The sequence below is a fragment of the Pipistrellus kuhlii genome, unplaced genomic scaffold (assembly GCF_014108245.1).
Source record: "Pipistrellus kuhlii isolate mPipKuh1 unplaced genomic scaffold, mPipKuh1.p scaffold_m20_p_2, whole genome shotgun sequence".
In the NCBI taxonomy this organism is placed as follows: Eukaryota; Metazoa; Chordata; class Mammalia; order Chiroptera; family Vespertilionidae; genus Pipistrellus; species Pipistrellus kuhlii.
The window spans coordinates 184,587,488-184,610,564 of NW_023425515.1; the positions used below are offsets into that span (position 1 = coordinate 184,587,488).

Below are 23,077 nucleotides of genomic sequence, written 5' to 3' on the forward strand. Positions count from 1 at the left end.
GTGCAGGCTGGGCTGAAGGACACCCCACCACCACCTTACATGAATTTTGTGCACCGTGCCTCTAATATTATGACATAAATAAGGTAACAGAGATCCTTTAACCATGGGGAATCTGAGGCCTCACCAGCCAAGTAAACCGTTGGATATTCTTTGAGGATAAAAACTTTTCTTTGTGAAAATTTTTTTGAAAGTTTGACTTAACTTTTCAATAAATATGGTTGTTTTTGCCAGTAAATGCTTGTCTGTACCTATTAGCCCTATAGAAGGATATGTAACTCCAAGTTGTTAATGATTTAGTCTACTCCAGGTTGGCTTCATTCTGATTCCTGCTGATGGTTACTTTGATGGCTATCACTGGTATTGATCCTCATTTGATCAGATTCTGATTTCTTTGTGCTACACCATCATCACAAGTGGATGGATCAGTTCTTTGTGGTGCAGCCATAGAATCTCACCCAGGCTTAAGTTCTAAAAGCAGTGTTTAACAGGAAGATTACATGTGTTAAAAAATTTAGTTTTATGGGCCATGTTGTACAATATAAACTTAATATCACAGCCATCCTGATACGTGCTCACTCTAAGGGAATAGGAACTAAGACTTCCTGGGGGCTGGACACCAGTTCCACATCCCCTACCTCGTACTTACTTGGGATAGCTCATTAAGCAGAATGGCAGTAAGAATTCTGCACTATTCAAGTAATTTTTCTCCTTCTAAATCTTTTTTGCCAAGTTCATGTACTTTTTGTTGTTGTTTTGTTAATCTTCACCTGAGGGTATCTTTTCTATTGATTTTTAGAAACAGTGGAAGGGAAAGAGGGAGAAACATCTATATGAGAGAGGCACATCACACCTCCAACATGTTCCCCAAACAGGGCTAGAAATCGATCCTTCAACCCAGGGACATATCCTTGACTGGGAATCAAACCCAAGATCCTTCAGTCAACGGGTCAACACTAACCACTTAGCAACACCGGCCAGGGCTCAGGTTGTATGGAGAATAAATTTTTTAATCTCAACATTAAATACACTTGTGATGAAATGCTATCATGTGTCTTTTAGTTATAGTCAACCTCTTAGAATACTGTAATCATTAAATGCCAAGATTGGCCCTAGCCATTTTGGCTCAGTGGATAGAGCGTTGACCTGCGGACTGAAAGGTCCCAGATTCAGTTCCAACCAAGGGCATATATGCCTGGGTTGCAGGCTGGATCCCCAGTAGGGGGCATGCAGGAGGCAGCTGACCAATGATTCTCTTTCATCATTGATGTTTCTATCTCTCTATCCCTCTTCTTTCCTCTCTAAAATCAATAAAAATATATTTTAAAAACAATAAAATAAATGCCAAGATTGAATGTACTTAGAAAAATTACTCATTTGATTTGTGAGGAAAGGTGGCATTGTCCTCAAGGTTCTGGAAAATTTATACTTGCCCTTAGGATCATTAAAAAGTTGTCTTTCAGCCTGGTCAGTGTGGCTCAGTGGATTGAGCATCATCCTATGCACCACGAGGTCATGGATTCAATTCCAAGTCAGGGCATATGCCTGGGTTTCAATTCAATCCCTAATAGGGGTTATACCGGAGATAACCAGTCAATGTTTCTCTCTCTCTCAACCTCTCCCTCTCTCTAAAAAAATCAGTAGAAACATTTTTTTCAAGTTGTCTTTCAGCAGTAAGTTAGATTTCTCTGACTAGATTAAGGCCATCGGTCCCAGTTAAAATTTAATAAGAAACTCTGGCAAAAATTGCTGTGGTTGTTGGCATTTAAGGCCAGAATGGTTTCCAGTTTTAAAAGAGAAATAAGTTGTTCACTCCAGTAACCAGCCAATATAAACAGTAAAAGCAATGAGGGGTGTACAAACAAACAGGTCTGCCACTAGGCAACTTGAAAGTATAATTTCAACCCCCTAGAAACTACATTTGCAATAACTATTATTTTATTAAAAAATTGCTTTTACCCAGATATTAAGCTATAGTCACCAGAAATTTTGGAAAATGCTGGATTATTTACCGTTTCATGCCTCTCTTCAAACTGTACTCAGAAATTGACTCATATTCGGAGACCCCAAGAAGTGTATCTGGCTTCATCAGTTTTACTTGAATTTGTGAGGTGCCGGCTGGGTTTCTAGGCTGTCTCAGACATTTGCATTTCCCTTCGCTGGTCCCTTGAGGAAAAAGTGCCTTCCAGTAGTGGTACCCACACTCTCACTGGCACTGCAGCTGCTGCTGATAGTACTGCCACCACTATTTATTTAGACTGAAAATGAGATTAACACTTCTTTGTCTCAGTAACTACCGTATTTTTCGGACCATAAGACGCTCCGGACCATAAGACGCACCAGTTTTTAGAGAAGGGAAATGAAGAAAAAAAGATTCTGAAACAAATAGTGTCCTAAAATATTTTATGTGCATTAAAACCCAACATCACAGTCATAAACACATGTAATCAACCCTGTAAAGTAAACAGCAGCATTTAGAACCATTTTAGAGCCGGGCAAGCACACAGAGACCACACAGAGCCGGGCAAGTAAAAAAACTTTTTTTTTTTAAGTATATGTGTAGGCTATATTTGGACCATAAGACGCAGGGACTTTTTCCCCCCACTTCTGGGGGGGAAAAAGTGCGTCTTATGGTCCGAAAAATATGGTACTTCATCTTTTTCTATTTTTACTTCCTTCTGCAGCTAGAGGTAATGCAGTGGCTCCAGGCTAGCTTGCTTTTATTTATTTATTTATTTATTTATTTATTTATTTATTTATTTATTTTCCAGGCTAACTTTTAATATTAAATTAGACCTAACCAGGCCATCCTTAGTCAGAACCTCTACAAAGACCCCTATTTCTCCCTAAATGGGGAGACCTGGCAATGTTTTTTAAGATGGAAACAAACAGATAGTGTCATGTGATTATCCACTAAGAGGCTTCCTGCAAATAGACCAGAGTTTCCCAATTACCTCTAAAGTCCAAGTTCTAAATAGTCCATGCTGTCCAGAGAGGCCAGTTTATTGGAGCCATGGAAAGGTCCTAATCTTTTATCTTTTTAGTCCCAACATCCAAATTTTTTTGTTTTTATACAGCATTGTGGGGGAGCTTCTGACGTTAGCTTCCTTGTATGCTGCTGCTGCCTAGATGCTAACTTTTGAGCAGTCACTGAAGCTGTTTCTGTCTAGTTTCCCAAGCGAGCCATCTCTCCTGCAGTCCCTTTTAAGGCATGCAGTGCTACTGAATATTAAGTTAGGTGAGACAGAAGCTTCACATAGGCTCTTTTTGTCAGGTTGTTTATAAATAAAGCTTAGAACCTTTGGAATTTTCCTTACAAGATGCTATAGCAGCTCTGAGCATAACAGTCGCCATATATCTCCACAAAGGCAACATCAGCCAATTCTCTTAGAATTTTCGGGACTTGAATCTAAATGCTTTATGATGTAAAGTAGGTGGGTGGGTGCAGTTCAAGCATGGCTGATACAGTCATTTTCTATCATGGCTCTAGAAGACTTCCTTTTTAAAGGTGTCTAGTAAGGGTAGGCGAGTATACTCAACTATTAGCCACAGAATTGGAATCACTTTGAAAGGTTAATAAACATGATATCCAGGATGGTAAAAAATGGAGTTGACAATAAACACAAAATATGTGTCCTTCAGGAAGCTTGATATGTTGGTATTGAGAAATATTTGTTGGAGAGGAAATTTTTATCTCCTCCTGAACTACTTTTTTGGAACTTGCCACAATGGCATTTTTGCCTTTGTAAGCAGTTAGAGTTCAGAGCTCACACAGATATTCATACTAAGGTTCAAGTGCAAGTTGCAGAGGTGCCAGTGGACAGTGATGACCCGGTTTGCTCATCTAGGAAGGATCTAGACTAAATAGTCTTTGCGGATGATACTGCAGTAGAAGGCTTTTCGTCTTCTTTTATTTCTCCCTTTTACCTGTAGCTAGATTCATTTGATTAGTCATAATAATACTTGATTAACCTGACTTTTAGATGTATTCACTATCTCTTCTTTATTTATCTACAGCCAAATTTCCATTTAAAATTTGTCTTCATGCAAATTGTGCAAGAGCTGCTGACAATATCATTTCCAAACTGTGTTAGATGATTTTGCCCTTTTAGCAGGTTTCTGATCAGACCTTTATTGAATTTTTTAAAATTCCAACTTTTAACCATGTACTCCTTTTCTAAAGTAAATTTTAGGCAGGAACCCAGTGTATTAAATAAGTAAAAGTAGATCTTCTATCATTGAAATGGGGAGAGGATTCCTGAAGTCCCATCCATGGACCCTTTCCGCAGTGCAGTCCAGTGGATGTGAAGGTCACTACATGCCAAGAAGCAGGGGCATGGTATAGCTCTGTTTCATTCAGGCAGCAGAACATGTGTATTCTGCAAGGCATTGTAGAATGTAGCCCAAAGACTACTGTGTGTAGGAGCTTCTATACACCTTGGATTTTCTTTTAAAATCATACAAAAGGATTTAGGAACTAAAAAGAAATGTTTCATAACTGGCTTGTTTTATGGAAATCCTGTGTTAAGCCAAACATAGTGTGTGCGTTTTTATCAGCAGTATGGATTTGACCAGTGATTGTGTTCTGCAGATAGTCCCAGGACTAATTGAGAAGTAGAATACCAAAGCAAGAATATGGGTATCTTTTAGGTGTCATATGAGATGAAAATAGCAGCAGTTATACTGCTGAACGACCAGCACGACTGCAGATATTGTCTCACAGGCTCGTTAAACAGCCTAATCTACGCCATTAACCCTTGGAACATGAATTGGCATTATAGGGCGATTAACCCAGAAATCTTGGAGTCCGTCCAGATTATGGTCCATTAGAAGCACATTAACTGAGCTGAAAGTCTGCACATAATGGGAGAATAGTCAAGTATCTGTTGTATCACAAATAGATGTCAAGTAATTCCAAGCTGGAAATTCAGAAAGTTGGCGTTAAGAATTCATAAAGCCCAGAATTGGAGAATGTGGTGAAGCTGCACACTGTTTTGAAGTAGCACCTTTAGGGATGTGACTGTGCCTAGTAGCGGTACCTTTTTGTTTAAGTGAAAAATTTAATGACGTGATGTGTAGGCTTCTGAGGAAGGGAACGAAGAGAGGCATACTTGCTAGAAGCTAGAACTGCAGTGGAAAAGCACACACTATACATCAGAGATCTGAAAAGACATGAAGGCAAACACCACCTGCCCATGGCCTCGTCATTCATTCTTCCCTTTTCTTGTGATTGTGTTTATTTCCTTGTAAGTATGTGTCTCCTATAATTAAATTTACTTTTGCTGTGTACTTTTTTAAAATGCTATATATCGGACTAATTAAGAAAGTCTTAGGTTATATTTTTATGCTTATAACTAAGTAGCTATGCTGTTGAGCCTAAGTAAAATTGCACTGATATTTTGGTATTTGACTTTCCTAATAAGTACTATATTCAAATCTCATTTATTTCACTTCATATTGAGAAATATTTCAAACCATTAACTTTTCTTTAAAGATATAATAGTTGGTAACATGTTATAATGTTTGATGTTGTTAGTAAAGTTGTCCAACTCTTTATATTCTTCCAGTTTTTCCCCTATTGTAAGCTCCTCAAGGACAACGGATTTTGCTTTTTCTGGTCTGCACTACACAAAATTTTCAGATAGTGCTTCTGGCTGACTCCAAAGATATGATACTCAACTATAATGAGCTCTTTATAGTGTGGGATTAAATTGATAGCTATTCCCCCAGAATTTCACATGGCTGCCTCATTTCCAACATTTAAGTCTTTCAAATGTCACCTCAATACAGAAGTATTTCTGACCACCAGCTGTTTTGGGATATCCTAGCACCATATTTCATGTTCCTAAGCGTATTGAATTGGCCCTATCTGCAAGTATGCTTTTCTCTCCCTCTTTCCACACTAATATAAGCTCTTTGAGAGCAAGAACCAGTTACTTTATGCCCAGAAAAGTACCTAACATAGCACGTGCTTAATAGGCACTTCTTTGCTGACTGATTTTGGTCTTTTTATTTAATCTTAACTTTTGGATTACATTTGCATGTGAATTTTTTTCTTTTTTAGTTTTTCAGAAACATTGGAAACAGCAGATGACATGGCCATTGATATTCCTCATATTTGGTTGTACCTTGCTGAACTGGTAACTCCCATGTTAAAAGAAGGTGGAATCTCAATGCGAGAACTTATCATGTAAGTTGTTCTTGTTTCTTTTGCTGTATGTCGAGTTAAGCTGATGCAAAACTCATCAGCTGGCCTTCTAGCTTAGTGCTGTTCCCTTAGTACAGCAATTTCAACCTTTTTCATCTCATGGCACACTAATTACTAAAATTTTGCAGCACAAGTAGAAATATATATTTTTGCTGATCTTACAAAAATAGGTATGATTTTTACTCACTCACCCCAAACAGCTCTTGTTGTGTTGGCTGTTGTCATTTCCTTATTTGACAATCTAAGGAAAAGGTCAGTGCCCCTGACTAAATAGTCACGTATTACCCGTTTTAAAAATTCTTGTGGCTGGGGAAAGGATAATCTCCTCAATAAATAATGTTGGGAAAACTGGATAACCAAATGCGGAAGAATAAATTAAACTCTATCTTAGCCCACTCGCAAAGTTAATTGGAAATGGAGCAAAGACTGAAACCATAAAACTCCTAGAAGATCTAATTCTAAAGAGAAAACTCCTTTACCTCAAAAAATGTTATGCTGTGTTAAATTTTCTATTTGTCTTTAAGATCAAACTGCTTGACTAATAAACACTTTATAATCTGGCCTTTGTTTTTATCTTCAATTTCATATTTTCTAACTCCAGCTTTCTTCTTCCAATCAGTTCCCACCTACCACCACTTGCTCCCCAGCCCAGCACACACAAACTCTTGTCTGGTTATATTAATCTACTCGAAAGTTTCCTAACTGTGCCAGGATCTGCCATCATTTCCTATCCTGCTCTTCTATCCTGTTGACTGACACCCCTCTGCCCCCCTTCTCCTCCTGTCTACATAATCCCTCCGTACTTCCTTATGTATTTTCTTTTTTATTCTTAACATTCTGGTTCATTAGGTTGTAAAACTAAAGTTTAATAAATCTTAATGAATTCATGAATGAGTAAATTCATTTATTTATTCATTAAATGATTACTACATTTTAAAAAATTCTTGTGGCACACCAGTTGAAAATTGCTGCCATAGCCTATGGAGACTCTTGGTCGCAGCCCATGACTATTTGAGACTTCCAATTTTAATATAAGAATGTCCCGTTATATTAGGTCTATACTGCGTGAGTGCGGGGATATTCTAGCCTTGTGGTCCTTTGAGGGCAGCAGTGGTTACAGATTTGGCTCCAGAGTCACGTAACTGACAAGAGGGTGGTTGCTCCTGGAAACTTAATGTTACCTAACTCCTATGTCTGTCATTGCTCCAGTGTTGTAAGAAGTTGTATTTCCACATAATAGCTTATCAGACTATGACACCTGCATAGTGCATGCTCAGGTTGTTACAAAAGGAACTGAGGTCTCAGACATTCCTAAATTCCTAAATTTGAACATGAGTGAGAAATTATTGCCATGTCGTATAGGCTAGTACTTCCCCAAAAATTGTTCATATAGTCAAAGTTTATATGCTGTTGTGTCTCTTTCTTTGACATTCACAAGGTTATTATAGCACATTCAAGATTAGGCCAATTCTAAAGTATTAAAAAAAAAAAAAAGTAAAAACTATGTTTGTTTAATTCACAATGCCTCACTTAATTGACTATAGACTTGTTTTTCTTAAGGAATGACTATTGATATCCTACAGAATACAGTTTAGGCTTAGACTATGAGAAAATTGGTCCATTTCTGTGTTTCATCTATATTCTTTAAAAAATGGGCTCTCCTGCTCTGCCGGTTTTGCTCAGTGGATAGAGCTTTGGCCTACAGACTAAAGCACATGTGTCAAACACAAGGCCCGCGGGCCAAATCCGTCCCGCCAGGCCTTGCAATGTGGCCCGCACCGCGCTGTCATCACTGCACTCTGCTGCATTTCCATCACAATGACAGTTTATGACTGTTCAGTAAACCATTCGGCCCGCGATTTAGGCTGGATTTTAGATTTTGGCCCCTTCTCTGATTGAGTTCGACACCCCTAGACTAAAGGGTCCCAGGTTTGATTCCTGCCAAGGGCACATGCCTAGGTTGTGGGCTTAATTCCACCCCAGTAAGGGACATCAATGATTCTCTCTCATCGATGATGTTTCTATCAATCTCTCTCCCTTCCTTTCTGAAATCAATAAAAAATATATATTTTTTAAAAGGCTTCCTTTCTTAAAAACACTTAATAACTAAGTTTTATAACTCCCTATTACCTAAGGTGTTTCTCTCCTTTCAGCTTAAAGTGGGGTTTATTTTTTAAAAATATATTGTTATGGATTTCAAAGAGGAAGGGAGACGGAGAGAGAGATAGATACATCACTGATGAGAACGTATCATTGATCAGCTGCCTCTTGCATGTCCCAACCCGTGGATTAAGCCCACAACCCAGACATGTCCCCCGACCAGGAATCGAACCTCCTCCTCCTGGTTCATAGGCCAATGCTCAACCACTGAGGCAAGGATTTATGTAAATAAATAGATTATTAAGTGAGAATGCAGTTGCTTTTATAATGGAAGCAGTTACAGAAAAAGGCAAAACCCAGGAATTTTAACGTCCTTTTCCAGCTTCTCCATGAAGCATAAAATGAACCTGAAGTTTCTCACCTATTTCTGCTAAAAATTACTCCGAGTCCTGAAGTGGATTTGGCTGGCCCGGTGTTATTTAGATGTACAGTATCTGTTCTTTTGGCACACATTGTTTGCCAGGCTACTGTTCTAGAACAGGGAATTTGTTCTGAGGTTCTTATCACTACTCGTTTCTTTTACAGAGAATTTTGCAAACCTTTACTTCCTGTTGGAAGAGCTGGAATCTTGCTTTCTGAAATATTGCACCTTCTATGCAAACAAATGGTGAGTGTTAAACTGAATGTCTGACTGAACAGCATACTAGGAAGGGCAGTGATTTTGACCTTGGGTTATTTGTCAATAGCTTAGATGTCACAATGCACGTAATTCAGTTTTCTTTTATTATTTGGAAAAAAAAAAAGGGTGAGGTCTCTGGTTCAAGTTTCTTCCAGGGGTTTATTTGTTCTTCTGTTTACTGGTAACTTGGAAAAGAATTACCTAATGTCAACTAGGTTTGGTAAAATTCTAAAGAATTTCAAGATATGTTTTATTTGTGGCTAGTTAATTTATCTTCCCTTGAAACAAAATGATTGTATTGTTGCCCCAGGTGGTTTGACTCAATGGATAGACTCTCCATCTGAGGACTGAAGGGTCACAGGTTCGATTCTGGTCAAGAGGCATGCAGGAGGCAGCCGATTAATGATTCTCTCTCATCATTGATGTTTCTATCTCTCGCTTCCTTTCTCTCTCTGAAATCAATAAAAACATATATATATATATATATATATATTTTTTTTTTTTTTAAAGGCTGCATTATTTATACTTTTTTATTTATTTGCATGAAAATTCCTCTGCTTTCAGAGAAAGATGGGATTAATCATTAAATGATTGATTTTTTTCCCCTGGCCATTGGCTCATTAGTTGGAGCATTGTCCCATACACCAAAAGATTGAGAATTTGATCCCTGGTTGGGCCATGCACTGGAGGCAACTGATCAGTTTCCCTCTCACATCCATGTTTCTCCTTCACTCCTTCCTCTCTCTCTACAAACTAATGAGAACATATCCTTGGGTAATGATTTTTAAAAATATGATTGATTTTATTATTTTTTATCATGGGCTAGGTAATATGATTACAAGTAGGTGGTAAAAATGACTGACGATTGTAAATCTCTATCTTAAAGTTAAATTTATTTTAATTTAATAAATACTATACAATTTTTTTACAATTTGTAAAATACAATTCTCTGCAATGGTCTATGTTAGGATCTCAATCCACAAAGAACACCAAACCATCAAGAAATTTATAAACTGGCCGAAACCGGTTTGGCTCATTGGATAGAGCGTCGGCTTGGGGACTGAACCCGGGTTCGATTCCGGTCAAGGGCATGTACCTTGGTTGCGGGCATATCCCCAGTGGGGGGTGTGCAAGAGGCAGCTGATCGATGACTCTCTCCCATCGATGTTTCTAGTTCTCTATCTCTCTCCCTTCCTCTCTGTACAAAATCAATAAAATATATTTTACAAAAAAGAAATTTATAAACTGGAGAGGGAGACAGATGAGTCAAACCCAATAGTTTCAAAAGAATGTGTCAGTGCACTCAGAGGTCTAAGGGTTGGTGTGGGAAAGAGGTGTGTCACCATAAAGGTGATGTAATGCCTGGGGTCAGATGTCAAAACAAAATAGAACTCAGGCATGAAGATTCTGGAGTGATTTCTGACTTATTCAAACCAAAACTACAAATATTGAGATGATAGTTTTTATTGTTTTATAGGCATTGATAAAAACAATTCAGTGTTTCACTTCTCCTTATAAATCTAGAGAAGTCCTTCTGTGTTACACTTGTGTAATAGTAATTCATAAACAGGTATATTAAATAACCTGGACTCTAGTTCTAGTTGATTATCTATTTGTTAGTAATACACTTTGCTTGCAGGCACTAAGGTTTTTATTGAACCCTAATTGTAGAGCAAAAAGTCCCTACTTCTCTCCCATCTAAAACTCAAAATTCTTGTTAACTTTTTTTGTAAAAAAGTAAAATTCTCATGGAGCATAAACTCTGCAGTCAAGCAGCCTCAAAACCTGACGCTTTCCTTTATGGCTGTGCCTTTATGCAAGCAGTAGGCTTGCACCTCCTCATCAGTTTTCTAGCTGGTCACAGCTCTTCTCCGTTTCTTGCATTCAACCTATGCTTTTCCCTTGAAATACTTCATTCCTGATTCGAGAGCAACAGCTATTAGCCTTCTCACGTTAGTCAGCATAACCGTGATCTGGGAAGAGGAGTACCAGTGAGATTGTTGAATGGCTTTAATAGCAGATGTTTATAGCAATATTTGGAAAGTGTTGAATTTGTAAACTCTGTGTTTTAATCACTTTTTAATTCCAAGTACCAGCTTGCCAATCCTCATATTAGTCACCCAGTAAAATATTATTAAACCTGAAACAGCTAAATTTCAGTCATTCACCATTATATTTCCATCCTTTCAGACATCTCAGCTTCAATGCTTAGAGTCCTAAGAAATTAACTTCATATCAGCAAGGGAAAGTTTTTGTTTTTCAGTCTTAACAGTTCTGCACTCTATTTTTTTCTCTTGCCAATGTAAAAGTAAATGGGTTTTGACTAACCTGTTTCAGAGCCATAAGAAAGTGGGAGCCCTGTGGAGGGAGGCTGACCTCAGCTGGAAGGACTTGTTACCAGAAGGGAAAGATGTACATAATTTCCTCTTGGAACAGGTAAGAGCAAGACTTATTTCTTCCTGTCTGATGGTACATATTTTCAGTCCACAATTGGGAATATGGAATATGTATATGTGGAGGGCCAGTTTAATTTATACACAGATTTTAACTGCACAGATGGTTGGTTTCCCTCACCCCCATGTTGTTCAAGGGCCAACCATAATAAGTCTATTTTATCTTATTATTATTTTTTAATCATTTCAGAGAGGAAGAGAGAGAGAAACATCAATGATGAGAGAGAATCATTGATAAGAGCCTCCTGCACGCCCCCTACTGGGGATCAAGCCTGCAACCCAGGCATGTGCCCTTGATTAGAACTGAATCCAGGACCCTTTAGTCCACAGGCCAGCACTCTGTCCACTGAACCCAAACCAGCTAGGGCCATAGTAAATATATTTTATAAAGGAAAGGAATGTAATTTCATTAACATTCTAGTCATTAAAATTAGACCAAAATAAGAGTTACTGGCTGCCTGTGGAGTTAATGAATTAAAGGCATCAGTGACCACATATGAGGAATGTGGTCCTTACCTAAAAGTCATCAAACAGCTGTTATCAGTGTGGCTCAGTGGATAAAGCGTCGGCCTGCTGATTGAAGGGTTCCAGGTTCGATTCCCTTCAAGGGCGTGTACCTTGGTTGCGGGCACATACCCAGAAGGGAGTGTGCAAGAGGCAGCTGATCGTTGTTTCTCTCTCATCAATATTTCTGACTCTCTATTCCTCTCCCTTCCTCTCTGTAAAAAAATCAATAAAATATATTAATAGAAAATAAAAGTCATCAAACAGATGACTGCATAATTAGCAGTCCCTGGGGAAGGGAGATAATGATATCCAGGGTTTCCACATTATAATATTCAAAATGTCTAGTTCTCAACAAAATAATTATAAAGCATACAGAGAAACAGGAAAATATGGCTCATTCACAGGGATAAAAAAGAAACTTGACAGAAAGCATCCCTGAGAAAGCCCAAAACATTGTACCGACTAGACAACAACTTTAACTTTTAAATAAGCTCAAATTGCTGAAGAAAACCATGGAAAAAGAACTATAGGAGAATGATGTATGAACAAGTTGGGAATATGGATAAAGAAGTAGAAATTATAAATAAGAACTAAACAAATTCTGGATCTGAAAAATTACAATAGCTGAAGTAAAAACTAACTATAGTAATACAACACTTAATGACATTTCGGTCAAAGCCAGACCACATATACGATAGTGGTCCTTTCTATAATAATGAAAGGGTAATCTGTTCATTAGACCAGAAGTTCTTCCAGATGTCCGCAGCAGGAGGGGTAACGGCAGAGGCGGCAGAGGTCCCAGCCGCAGCCGCGCGACCGGGGCCGGCCCAAGGCTCTTGCATGAAATTTCATGCATCGGGCCTCTAGTAAGATTATAATGGAGCTGAAAAATTCTGATTACTTAGTGACACTGCAGCAGTCATTGTAGAGCAAAAGTTGCAAAAATTAATAAGTTTGTGACCTGAGATGACAAGCAGCTTTAACCTGGGTATGGTTGAAGACGACATTGAAGCACTGCTAGAGGTGGCTCCCGAGGAATTAGCTAACAAGGAGTTGTTGGTACTAGAACAGGAACACATAGCTGAAGAAGAGGCAAGAGAAAGGAAACTGCAGAAGAAAAAGAAGAACCACCAAGAAAGTTCACCTTGAAGGCTTTAGCAGAAGCAGTTGCAGATCTCAACAAGCTCCTTAAAACGTTTGACAACATGGACCCCAACACTAAAAGGTTTACATTTGATAAAGAAGAATGTGCATGGTGCATTATCTGCTTACAAGCAAATCTATAATAAAGTTTTTTAAAAAGCCCCTGCCAATTTGGCTCAGTGGATAGAACGTCGATCTGCGGACTGAAGGATCCTAGGTTCAATTCCGGTCAAGAGCATGTACCTTGGTTGCAGGCACATCCCCAGTAGGGGGTGTGCAGGAAGCAGCTGATCGATGTTTCTAACTCTATCCCTCTCCCTTACTCTTTCTAAAAAATCAATATTATATTTAAATATGTGTGTGAAAATAATAATAAAAAGAAATGAAGCAAATCACCCTGGACATATTTCTGAAGAGTGACACCTCCTAGAGAAGAGCCTCAGTCAGCTCCTTCAGGAGGTATTCCCGAAGAAGGCATTGCTGTCGTAGGTGATGACAGCTCCATTTATTCCTGTTAGTGCCCTTGGAGACCTTACAGCAAGACAAAATGTGAAGGTGAAAAAGAGTGATATTGATAATCCTGACCCAGTGTAGGATTGGCCTAATATGTTTGTGTTTTAGGTTTTAACAAGAAAAGCTTAAAAAGTTTTTTTAAAAAATCATTCTTAATCTTTACAAAAGATACATTATTTTATTAATTGTTTTACTAATGAAGTTTCTGGTATTGTTCTATGAAACTGAATATCATTGAATTTTATAAATTAAAAAGTCCCTGTATCAATAGATGTTACTATAACTTAAATTTTTTAAATTATAATAACTATACTGGAAAATTAACTCACTAAACATATAAAAATGCTTTGTAAGAAAAACTTGCTGACTTTGTGGAGCAGAAAGAAAAATTAACGATGCCCTAAGGCCCTAGGAGACGCTAAGAGCACCACAAGCCCAGAATGGTCAGAAGGTGAGTGCACCCAGGAGGTTGTTCTAGGGGTTTTGTCTGTTTGCTTGTCTGTAAGTAGAATCAGGAATACACAGCAGAGAAAAATGGAGAAATACTCAGAAGGATAGTGCTGATCATTTTGATCCGTGTAAAACAAAAGATACCCCCAGGACTTTGTTTTCCTCTCAGGGTGATAACAACACTGAATTATATCAATGTGTTTAACATTTTGTGTTTCAGAAGTTGGATTTTATAGAATCTGACGGTTCCTGTTCCTCTGAAGCACTTTCAAAGAAAGAACTCTCTGCTGAAGAGCTATATAATCGACTTGAGAAACTCATTATTGAGGAGAAAGCAAATGATGAACAGATCTTTGACTGGGTAGAGGTATAATGACTATGTCACCTTCCCTGAAAGCTCTGCCAGAAAGATTCCTGAGGGATCTCCTTAATTCACACATTACCCTTTCCCTTCCTGGGAGTGTTTAACTTTAATGAAGTTTAATTTTATTCTTACATGTATTTGTATTTTAAACCAATAAGGCTGTTTTTCTATTTTTATAAGATTCATAGTTTTATAATGAGAGCTTTAATTTTTTCCGGGCCCATCATTTGTAGCCTGACCCTTTCAGGGGGAATACTAGACTGTGCTCCAGGGACCACGCCCACGCCATTCCCTTCCCCCTCTCCTTCCCACCGGCACGCGTCCTCTAAACCCTAAGGGACCCCATGAGACTTGCCACCAGGGGAACATTGGGCAGCAGCAGCTCATTCCAGGCTAACCTCCCGACCTTGTCTCCAGGGGCCTCTTCCCCCCTTTTCTCTGTCCTCCCAGTGAGCCCAGGCAGCCCAGCCGAGAGCCTCCTGTTGCTTCTCCTATGCCCTTCCTTGTTTCACTGCCCTAAGTATATTTTGTTGTGGTCAAATTCTTGCTTGCTTTTCTAAAAAGAAGGAAAATTACCTGCCTAGGAGATGTCTCCTTTTGTTTATCATTTTCTTTTGCTGCTCCTCTGGTTTAGGACAGTGTTTTATAGCAAGAAGATATTAAGAAAAATAAGATCTTAAGAGAAATAAACTAAAAAACAAATTGAGGGCCCATTTATTTAGCATATTTCTAAGTACATTTTTTGCCATCTTATAAAAGAGTAACAATTTTGTCACCACCACCTGAAGGATTTGTTTGAGGCAATACTTGAGATTTATCTCTAATTCCACATTAAAATTAAGGTAAAAAGCTGTGTTAGCACACCTAGGAAGAGTTGCACACTACTGAAAAAAGTAGTCTTTAAAATACAATGTGGTGGTGGTATAGTTCTTCTGAATTTATAGATTTGGATAACGTCTTAGTATGGGTTATATTTTGAGGAAGAAAAAATTTGGGGGTTTTTTTGTTGTTGTTTGTTTGGTTTTTAAAAAATATATATTTTATTGATTTTTCACAGGGAGGAAGGAAGAGGGATAGAGAGCTAGAAATGTCAATGAGAGAGAAACATCGAACAGCTGCCTCCTGCATACCCCCTGCTGGGGATGTGCCCGCAACCAATGTACATGCCCTTGACCGGAATCGAACCTGGGACCTTTCAGTCAGCAGACCGATGCTCTATCCACTGAGCCAAACCGGCCCCAGCAGAAAAATGTTTTTAAATCATTGCACTTCCAAATGTATGTAGTATACAGCACTGTATAATGGAATGAGCAAAGGTGGGCAGTGACACCCCTAAAAATGAAATACTGCCTCTTAGAACATTTTCAACAGAACTGACAATAGCCTAAGTGTTTTCCAGTGAATCAGAAGATTGATTTTTGCAAGAATGTTGAATGTAACCCATCTGCCCTCAATGCCAGATGGGACCTAGTTTAGGGGAATTGATTTCTCTGGTGTGTGAGCGTACCTTTAAACTGTTCCATTTACTTTTGATATCAGGCTAATCTAGATGAAAGCCAGATGAGTTCACCTACATTCCTTAGAGCTTTAATGACAGCCGTTTGTAAAGCAGCTATTATAATAGGTAAGTAACATTTCTAAAGGCAAAATTTAACATCTGAAATCCCCACTATGTCAATACTGCTGATTTGGGCCTGAGTTTACATTGTCTTTAAAACTTGCCCTATGTAGCTCAGTTTCTGTGCAGATGCACACCTTTCTGTCTACAGTGCCTAGCTGTCTCAAGCAGGTGGCAACTAGCTGCCCTGCCTGCAAAGAGCCCCAGATCTGAGCAGCTTACTGCATGCCTTTGGTGGTTTTATACTGTGTTTTATACTGTGTTGCATGTGGCTTTTCTAATTCACATTCAAATTTATGAATTTACTTTTCACTTCCAACACTCAAAGCCTGGCTTCTTTCTTTCAAGAGTTAAAATGAACGGATTGAGGATTTTTTTTTTTTTTATTATATGTTTTTATTGATTTCAGAGAGGAAGGGAAAGAGAGAGAGAGAAACATCAGTAATGAGAGAGAATCATTTATTGGCTGCCTTCTGTATGCCCCAACTGGGGATTGAGTCTGCAACCCAGATGTGTGCCCTGACCTCCTAGTTCATATGTCAGTGCTCAGCCACTGAGCCACACTGGCCAGGCCAGGTTGAATATTCTTTTTTTTTTTTTTTTTTTAGGTTGAATATTTTTAACCTGTTAATATCAGTCAGGGACTAATCTCAACAGAAAAGCCATCTACACCAATAGAAGAGTAAGAGGCAAATTGACTGTCCCTTTGTGGTGCCCGCCAGCCAATCAGGAGCAAGTATGCAAGTTAACCCAACAAAGATGGTGGGTTGATTTGCATATACAGGCGCTGAGTGGCCGCAGGTGTTCTGCACCACCCCAGCTGCTCCACGCCTCTGGGCAGCATAGGAAGGTGGAAAGGCAGCTCAAGCCGGAGTGAAGGTGTGCAAGACGGCCAGGGGAAGGAAGGCCCATTTTTGCACAGATCTTCGTGCACCGGCCTCTGGTTTTACATAACTACATACATGAGGAAAGAAATACCAGTTGCTGCTTCTGCTTTATATTTACTTTATATAAGCCAATTTCATTGAGTGTTGATGAATTTCATAGATGGATAGGATAAGGAATGGTAGAAACCCTAAATATTCCAAGCTGCCTGTAATATTTAACAGTATTCAACAAGATCATCCTCTTGGCCTCCGAAATCCACATTTGTATCACTGAAATAGGAAAGCAAAATTCAACTCCAAAGTTTTTCAGAATTTTAGTTTTCTCTTTATCGTTTTAGAAGACAGCTTCAGGATTCTAATTTAAGATTTTTCTATGTTCTTTAACGAATAAACAACAAGCTAAATAGAAAGTCCTGATTTTAAAAATTTTTAAATAATTTACATTACCTATGGAAATAAGACTTTGGCACTATAAAAATCAGTTTGGAAAACATAAAAGCTGCTTTTAAAAAACAATATTGTGTCCTTGTGCCAACTCACAGAGGAAATAAAAGCTATGCTTCTTGGCTCTGGGGATGCGTTCCTCAGCCCCTGAGTTGTGCCTTTCCCCGAAAGGCCCAGGTCAGATATGTTGTCTGCCACTGACAGCCCTCACCCTCCTATAATTAATAATAACGCGGTTCTAATTCTTTTACCCTTCTGAAAAGCTTTACATGAACTCTCAATCTAATTTCCTTTCTGATGTTGTGTTTCTAGTTTAGAAAGAGATAAAACCACTGTACCTGTTTGATTGTGATTAAAGATAAAGAATTGGGTACACAACTGCTGAAGGAACCCAACACTCAGATTACATCACCCCTCCGTTCTTTCATTATTTTGGAAAGAATGTCCCATTAAGAATTTCAGAACATTTTGAATTTCAAAATTGTAGCCTTGGATCTCCTTGCTTCCTCTCTTCTTATAGAGTCAGATGTGTCTTAATGGCTCAGACTTTGAAAATGACTGTGTGCTAATTCCTTAAATGTAATGCTTAGTTCTTCTGTCACCTCCAGCTGACTGTTCCACCTTCCGAGTGGACACTGCTGTTATCAAGCAGAGAGTGCCGATCTTACTCAAGTACCTAGACTCGGACACAGAGAAGGAACTGCAAGCACTTTATGCACTACAAGCATCAATAGTCAAACTTGATCAACCTGCCAGTAAGTTTATGTCTTGCTACAATTAACCCATCCAGTGGGTGAGCTTTACCAGGGGTAATAGAGGAATTCCTGGTAACAAAACTCAAATAACCGACAATTTCAATGAACCTACATTTTTTATGTACTTGACTTTTGTGAGAAAATAATAACTAGTTTAAATTAGATGTTTAATCCTCACTCTAGAGAGGGCTAATAATTTTTTCTGCAATGATGGAAATATATCTGTGTCTTTCATTATAGCAATCATGAGCCACTTGTCAGTTGAGCGCTTGAATGTGCCTATTGTGACTAAGGAACTAAATTTAAATTTTTAAAAAATACCTTTCTATTGATTTCAGAGAAGAAGGGAGAGAGAGATAGAAACATCAATGATGAGAATCATTGACTGGCTGCCTTCTGCATGCCCCCTACTGGGGATCGAACCCCAGACCTTTCAGTCCGCAGGCTGACGCTCTATCCACTGAGCAATACTGGCTAGGGCTTAAATTTTAAATTTTATATAAATGTAAATAGCCACTGTGGTTAGTGGCTACCCTACTGGACGATTCAGGGTTAGGGCATCTCCATATTAGCATGCATATTATATAAATTTCACTTTTTTTTTTACACAGATCTTTTTTTTAATGTATAGTTTATTGATTTCAGAGAGGGAGGGAGAGGGAGAGCGAGATAGAAACATCAATGATGAGAGAGAATCACTGATTGGCTGTTGCATGCCCTCTACTGGGGATCAAGCCCACCAACCTGGCATGTGCCCTTGACCGGAATTGAACCTGGGACCCTTCATTCCGCTGAGCCAAGCTGGCTTAGGTGAAACAGGTCTTAATTAGGAAAGAGAATGATACTCTTCAGAATCCTGCAAAGTCAGTAAGGCATTTTAGACTAGTTTTCAGATAAGGGTTATGATTAATTCTGGCTAATCAGACAAATAAGGTAACCTGACATCTAAAACTTGGTGATATTGGTAAGTTAACTGAATTGTATTAAAGCTTGAAAATTTAGTTGAAACTTGTGAAAGTAGATATTATATGGCTATTGATCTTTGGCACTTCTTGGGTTATATCTTTTGCAAAGTTTTCCTTTGCTAGGACAGAGATTTTCAGCTGGTGTGCAGAAAGAATTTTGTGGTGGTTAATCCTCACCTGACGATATTTTCCCATTGATTGCTAGAGAGAGTGGAAGGGGGAGATCGAGAGATCAATGGGTTCCTCAAGCACGGTGACCTGACTGGGGCTGGGGATCGAACCTGCAATCCAGTTACTCACCCTTGACTGGGAATAAAACCCGTGACCCTTTGGTTAGAGGGCCAGTGCTCTAACCACTGAGTAGAAACAGCCAGGGCAATGCAAGAGTTTTGTACAGTATTCAATTCCTGACTATTTAGTCAGGGATATTGACCTCTTCCTGTTAGATTGTCAAATTAAAAAATGACAATAGCCAACACAATAATTGTCTGGTATGAATGAATCAAAATTATACCTCTCTTTTTTTTTTTTTTTTTTTTTTTTGTCAGATCAGCAAAAAATACTTTTTGAGTATACTACAGAATTTTTAGTAATTACTTTATGTGTGCCATAAGATGAAAAAGATTGAAAATCACTTTTCTAGGAGATAAAGGAAAAGATTGAAACAAATCTTTCTCAGGGTATAACTGGAGAGACATCTAAGTGTGAAGAATAGAATGAATCTACTTTTTCTCTCTCTCCACCTTTGAAAAGTTGTTTAACATATGGCTTCCTTTTCTTATAAGATTAGGACACTAACTTTTTAAGAGATGGTTATAAATAAATAAAATTGATTACCAACTTCAATAATTCCCGGAGAGATGTTTAATTCTAGACTTACCAAAGCATAATCAGCCACTTCTTTCCATTTCCCCATAGACCAACTGCGATTTAGAGAAAGAAGTGACTTCAATATTACTTGAACCAATAAAATTACAAAATAAATCTAAAGAGAAATTTTTTAAAATATATTTTATTGATTTTGTACAGAGAGGAAGGGAGAGAGATATAGAGCTAGAAACATCGATGAGAGTGAGTCATCAATCAGCTGCCTCTTGCACACCCCCCTACTGGGGATATGCCCGCAACCAAGAATCGAACCCAGGTAGGTCCCTTCAGTCCCCAAGCCGACGCTCTATCCATTAAGCCAAACCGGTTTCGGCTAAAGAGAAATTTTAATATGACTCATTGCAAGCCTGATATTTAGTAGCAATTATTGCTTATTCTACTGCATCCCTCCATTAATATGAATGATTAGCAAGCTAACGTTAAATGAATTTTAAGAGCCTGCAAGGAAGGAATTTTTTTTTTTCAAGGATATATAAGAACCCTCTGTTGGGTTTTATATCCTCAACAACTTTCTCCCTTTTTTGAACAGTAACATAAATTAAGTTTCCATTCTGAGAGCAAAACAGAGAATTAATATTGACCAGATTATCTGAGCATTGAAAATAGTTGACAGATAAAGTTTTTACCCATATTTTTTCATGTAAATTATTACTTTTCAGTTTGAAAATAATATTAGAAGGGAGGAAGTACATTCTGCCTTTTCCTCCCAAATATTGTAAAAATAACATATTGCTATTGTATAATTTCAAATAGAGAAATGTATAAAAAATTTTTAAATTTTTTATTATTTTACTCTTCACCTAAGGTTGTATTTGAGAGAGAGAGAACATTGATGTGAGAGAGAAACATCTATCAGTTGCCTCTCACACCCACTTCTACTTATGATTGAGCCCACAACCTAGTATTTGTCCTGACGGGGACTTGAACCAGCGACCTTTCAGAGCACGGGACAATGCTCCAACCAACTGAGCCACACAGCAGGGGCTAAAAAAAATTATTTTCTATTTAATTTTTAAAGTGCTTACGTTGACAACTACATAACATTAAACAGCTCAGCTCTGGCTGTTCTGGCTCAGTGGGCAGAGCATCGGCCTGCGGATTGAAGGGTCCTGGGTTTCCCGGTCAGGAGCACATGCCTGTGTTATGGGCTCTCTCCCTAGTGTGGGGCAGGCAGGAGGCAGCCACTCAGTGATTCACTCTCATCCTTGATGTTTCTCTCTCTCCCTTCCCTCTCTCTCTCCCTTTCTTTCTGAAATCAATAGAAAATATAATTTAAAAAATAACAAAACAAAAAAAAAGCTCAGCATTATCAGAAAATAGTTCAAATTGGAACAACAGGGATAAGTAATTTAGACTGCTTGCATCTTTTCCTATTCTTTAGACAATTCTGCTATTTATACTATCAAGAGGATGTATAATGAATTGTCACGGATGCTCTTTTCTTGGGGAATTAATGTGCATTCATTCATTACTTAGAAATACAATCTTTCCTTCACAACTACACTGCCCCAAAACAGATGGTTTATTTTCACCTCCTCACAGATTTGCTACGGATGTTTTTTGACTGCCTGTATGACGAAGAGGTAATCTCCGAGGATGCCTTCTACAAATGGGAAAGCAGCAAGGACCCCGCAGAGCAAAATGGGAAGGGTGTGGCCCTCAAATCTGTCACAGCATTCTTCACGTGGCTCCGGGAAGCAGAAGAGGAATCGGAGGATAACTAAAACTTCAAATACACACGAAACAAAAGAAACAATTTAAGTATTTTTTTAAAAAGTTTCACGTCTTCGCCAATCACAGTGCAGCAAGGCCAATTCTCGCAGAAACCCCCACGTGTGCACGAGTGGGAGAGGGGAAAGAGAAAAAAGGTGATCATGGAGGAAAAAGGTACTGGAAAAAAGTAAACTTCAACCTGAGGGCGGGAGCACTAAAACCAAAATACATGTATTATTTATAGAAAATATTTTCTGTTATAATCTTTTCTTTTTAAATGAGGACTCATACTTTTAAAAAAAAAAAACACATCTGTTTAGCAAAAAAAAAAAAAAAAAAAAAAAAGTTGAGAACTTTTAATTTATTTTAAGGACTGCAAATGCCAGTGTAATTTTTTAATTTGCAGTTTCTGTAAACAACTTGTATAATAGAAAAGCAGAGAAATAAATTTCCCTCCCCTTCAGATGCACCTCACGTTTGTTTTAACGCAAAGTAGTTAGTCCAGATTTAAGAAGGTTTGGGGTGAACAAGGTAAGAAAGATTTTTTTTTTTTAATTTTAATTTTATTTTATTTTTGGTATCAAATCTTTCTGCCTGCCTCTCAGCTTGCTTCAGAAAAAAAAAAAATCACAATAGTAATCAAAACATACATAACCTTGGAACAGAAGGAAATGCTGTGGACCAGAGAACTCCAAGAATTGTTTAAAAAAAAAAAAAGTGCTACCCTTGGAAAAGTACTCCTAATACTTTTGAAATCTTTAGAGCAACTATAAGGCTTGTAAATACATAGAACAAATATTTAAAAAAAACAAAAAGAAATTGACTCAATACTATTTCTTTTCACTTTCAAAATATAAAGAACAAAATAAAGGCAAACATTGCAAGTTTAAAAGACAGTAAACTGACTTCTCCTTTTGACAGCTGCTGCATGTGTGCCCATGGGGTGATGCTGTTTGTTGTCTAACCCAGATCGCTCTGGGCGGGGGAGGGGGAGGGAAAGACTGACAGTGTGTGAGGGGAGTGCAAGCTGCTTGGGGTGGGGTGGGCATTTGTGGGCCAGCCCCTCCGGAAGTCCAGGGAAGCTTCTTTCCGGCATCAACTAGAAATGCCTTCAGGGTGGGAGCAAATAAATCTAAGGGCAATTTTTAAGTAACTAAGTGTTCCACTGTATGAATGGGGACCAGGAGCACTAGGTCACTTTGAGACTCCCACTACTGGTTTTGAAATCGTCAACTGCCTCCAAAGATGTCTTCTAAAGAACGAGAGAAACCAGAGCTAAATTACACTTTTAAAAGAGTGGGCATTGGTGTTAAAAACAAACCAATCCCATGTGTGAAAATCACATTGTTCCCCAACTTCGTCTTGACTCAAGCCATTCTGGTGAGTATAGAAC

The 23,077-nt window shown here is 38.3% G+C and overlaps 1 protein-coding gene across 24 annotated transcripts in view; it reads left to right on the forward strand.

The window, feature by feature from the left end:
- Positions 1-22,578, forward strand: part of EIF4G3 (eukaryotic translation initiation factor 4 gamma 3) — a 242,118-nt gene extending 219,540 nt beyond the window's left edge. For all 24 annotated transcript variants that reach the window (XM_045585085.1, XM_045585086.1, XM_036445739.2 and 21 more), the window contains 7 exons: positions 6,062-6,187; positions 8,891-8,972; positions 11,322-11,420; positions 14,271-14,417; positions 15,954-16,038; positions 17,972-18,118; positions 21,514-22,578. In XM_045585085.1, coding sequence (XP_045441041.1) covers positions 6,062-6,187; positions 8,891-8,972; positions 11,322-11,420; positions 14,271-14,417; positions 15,954-16,038; positions 17,972-18,118; positions 21,514-21,695 — 868 coding nt within the window. In that variant the 3' untranslated portion in view covers positions 21,696-22,578. The remainder of the gene's footprint in view (positions 1-6,061; positions 6,188-8,890; positions 8,973-11,321; positions 11,421-14,270; positions 14,418-15,953; positions 16,039-17,971; positions 18,119-21,513) is intronic.
- Positions 22,579-23,077: the final 499 nt, after the last annotated feature.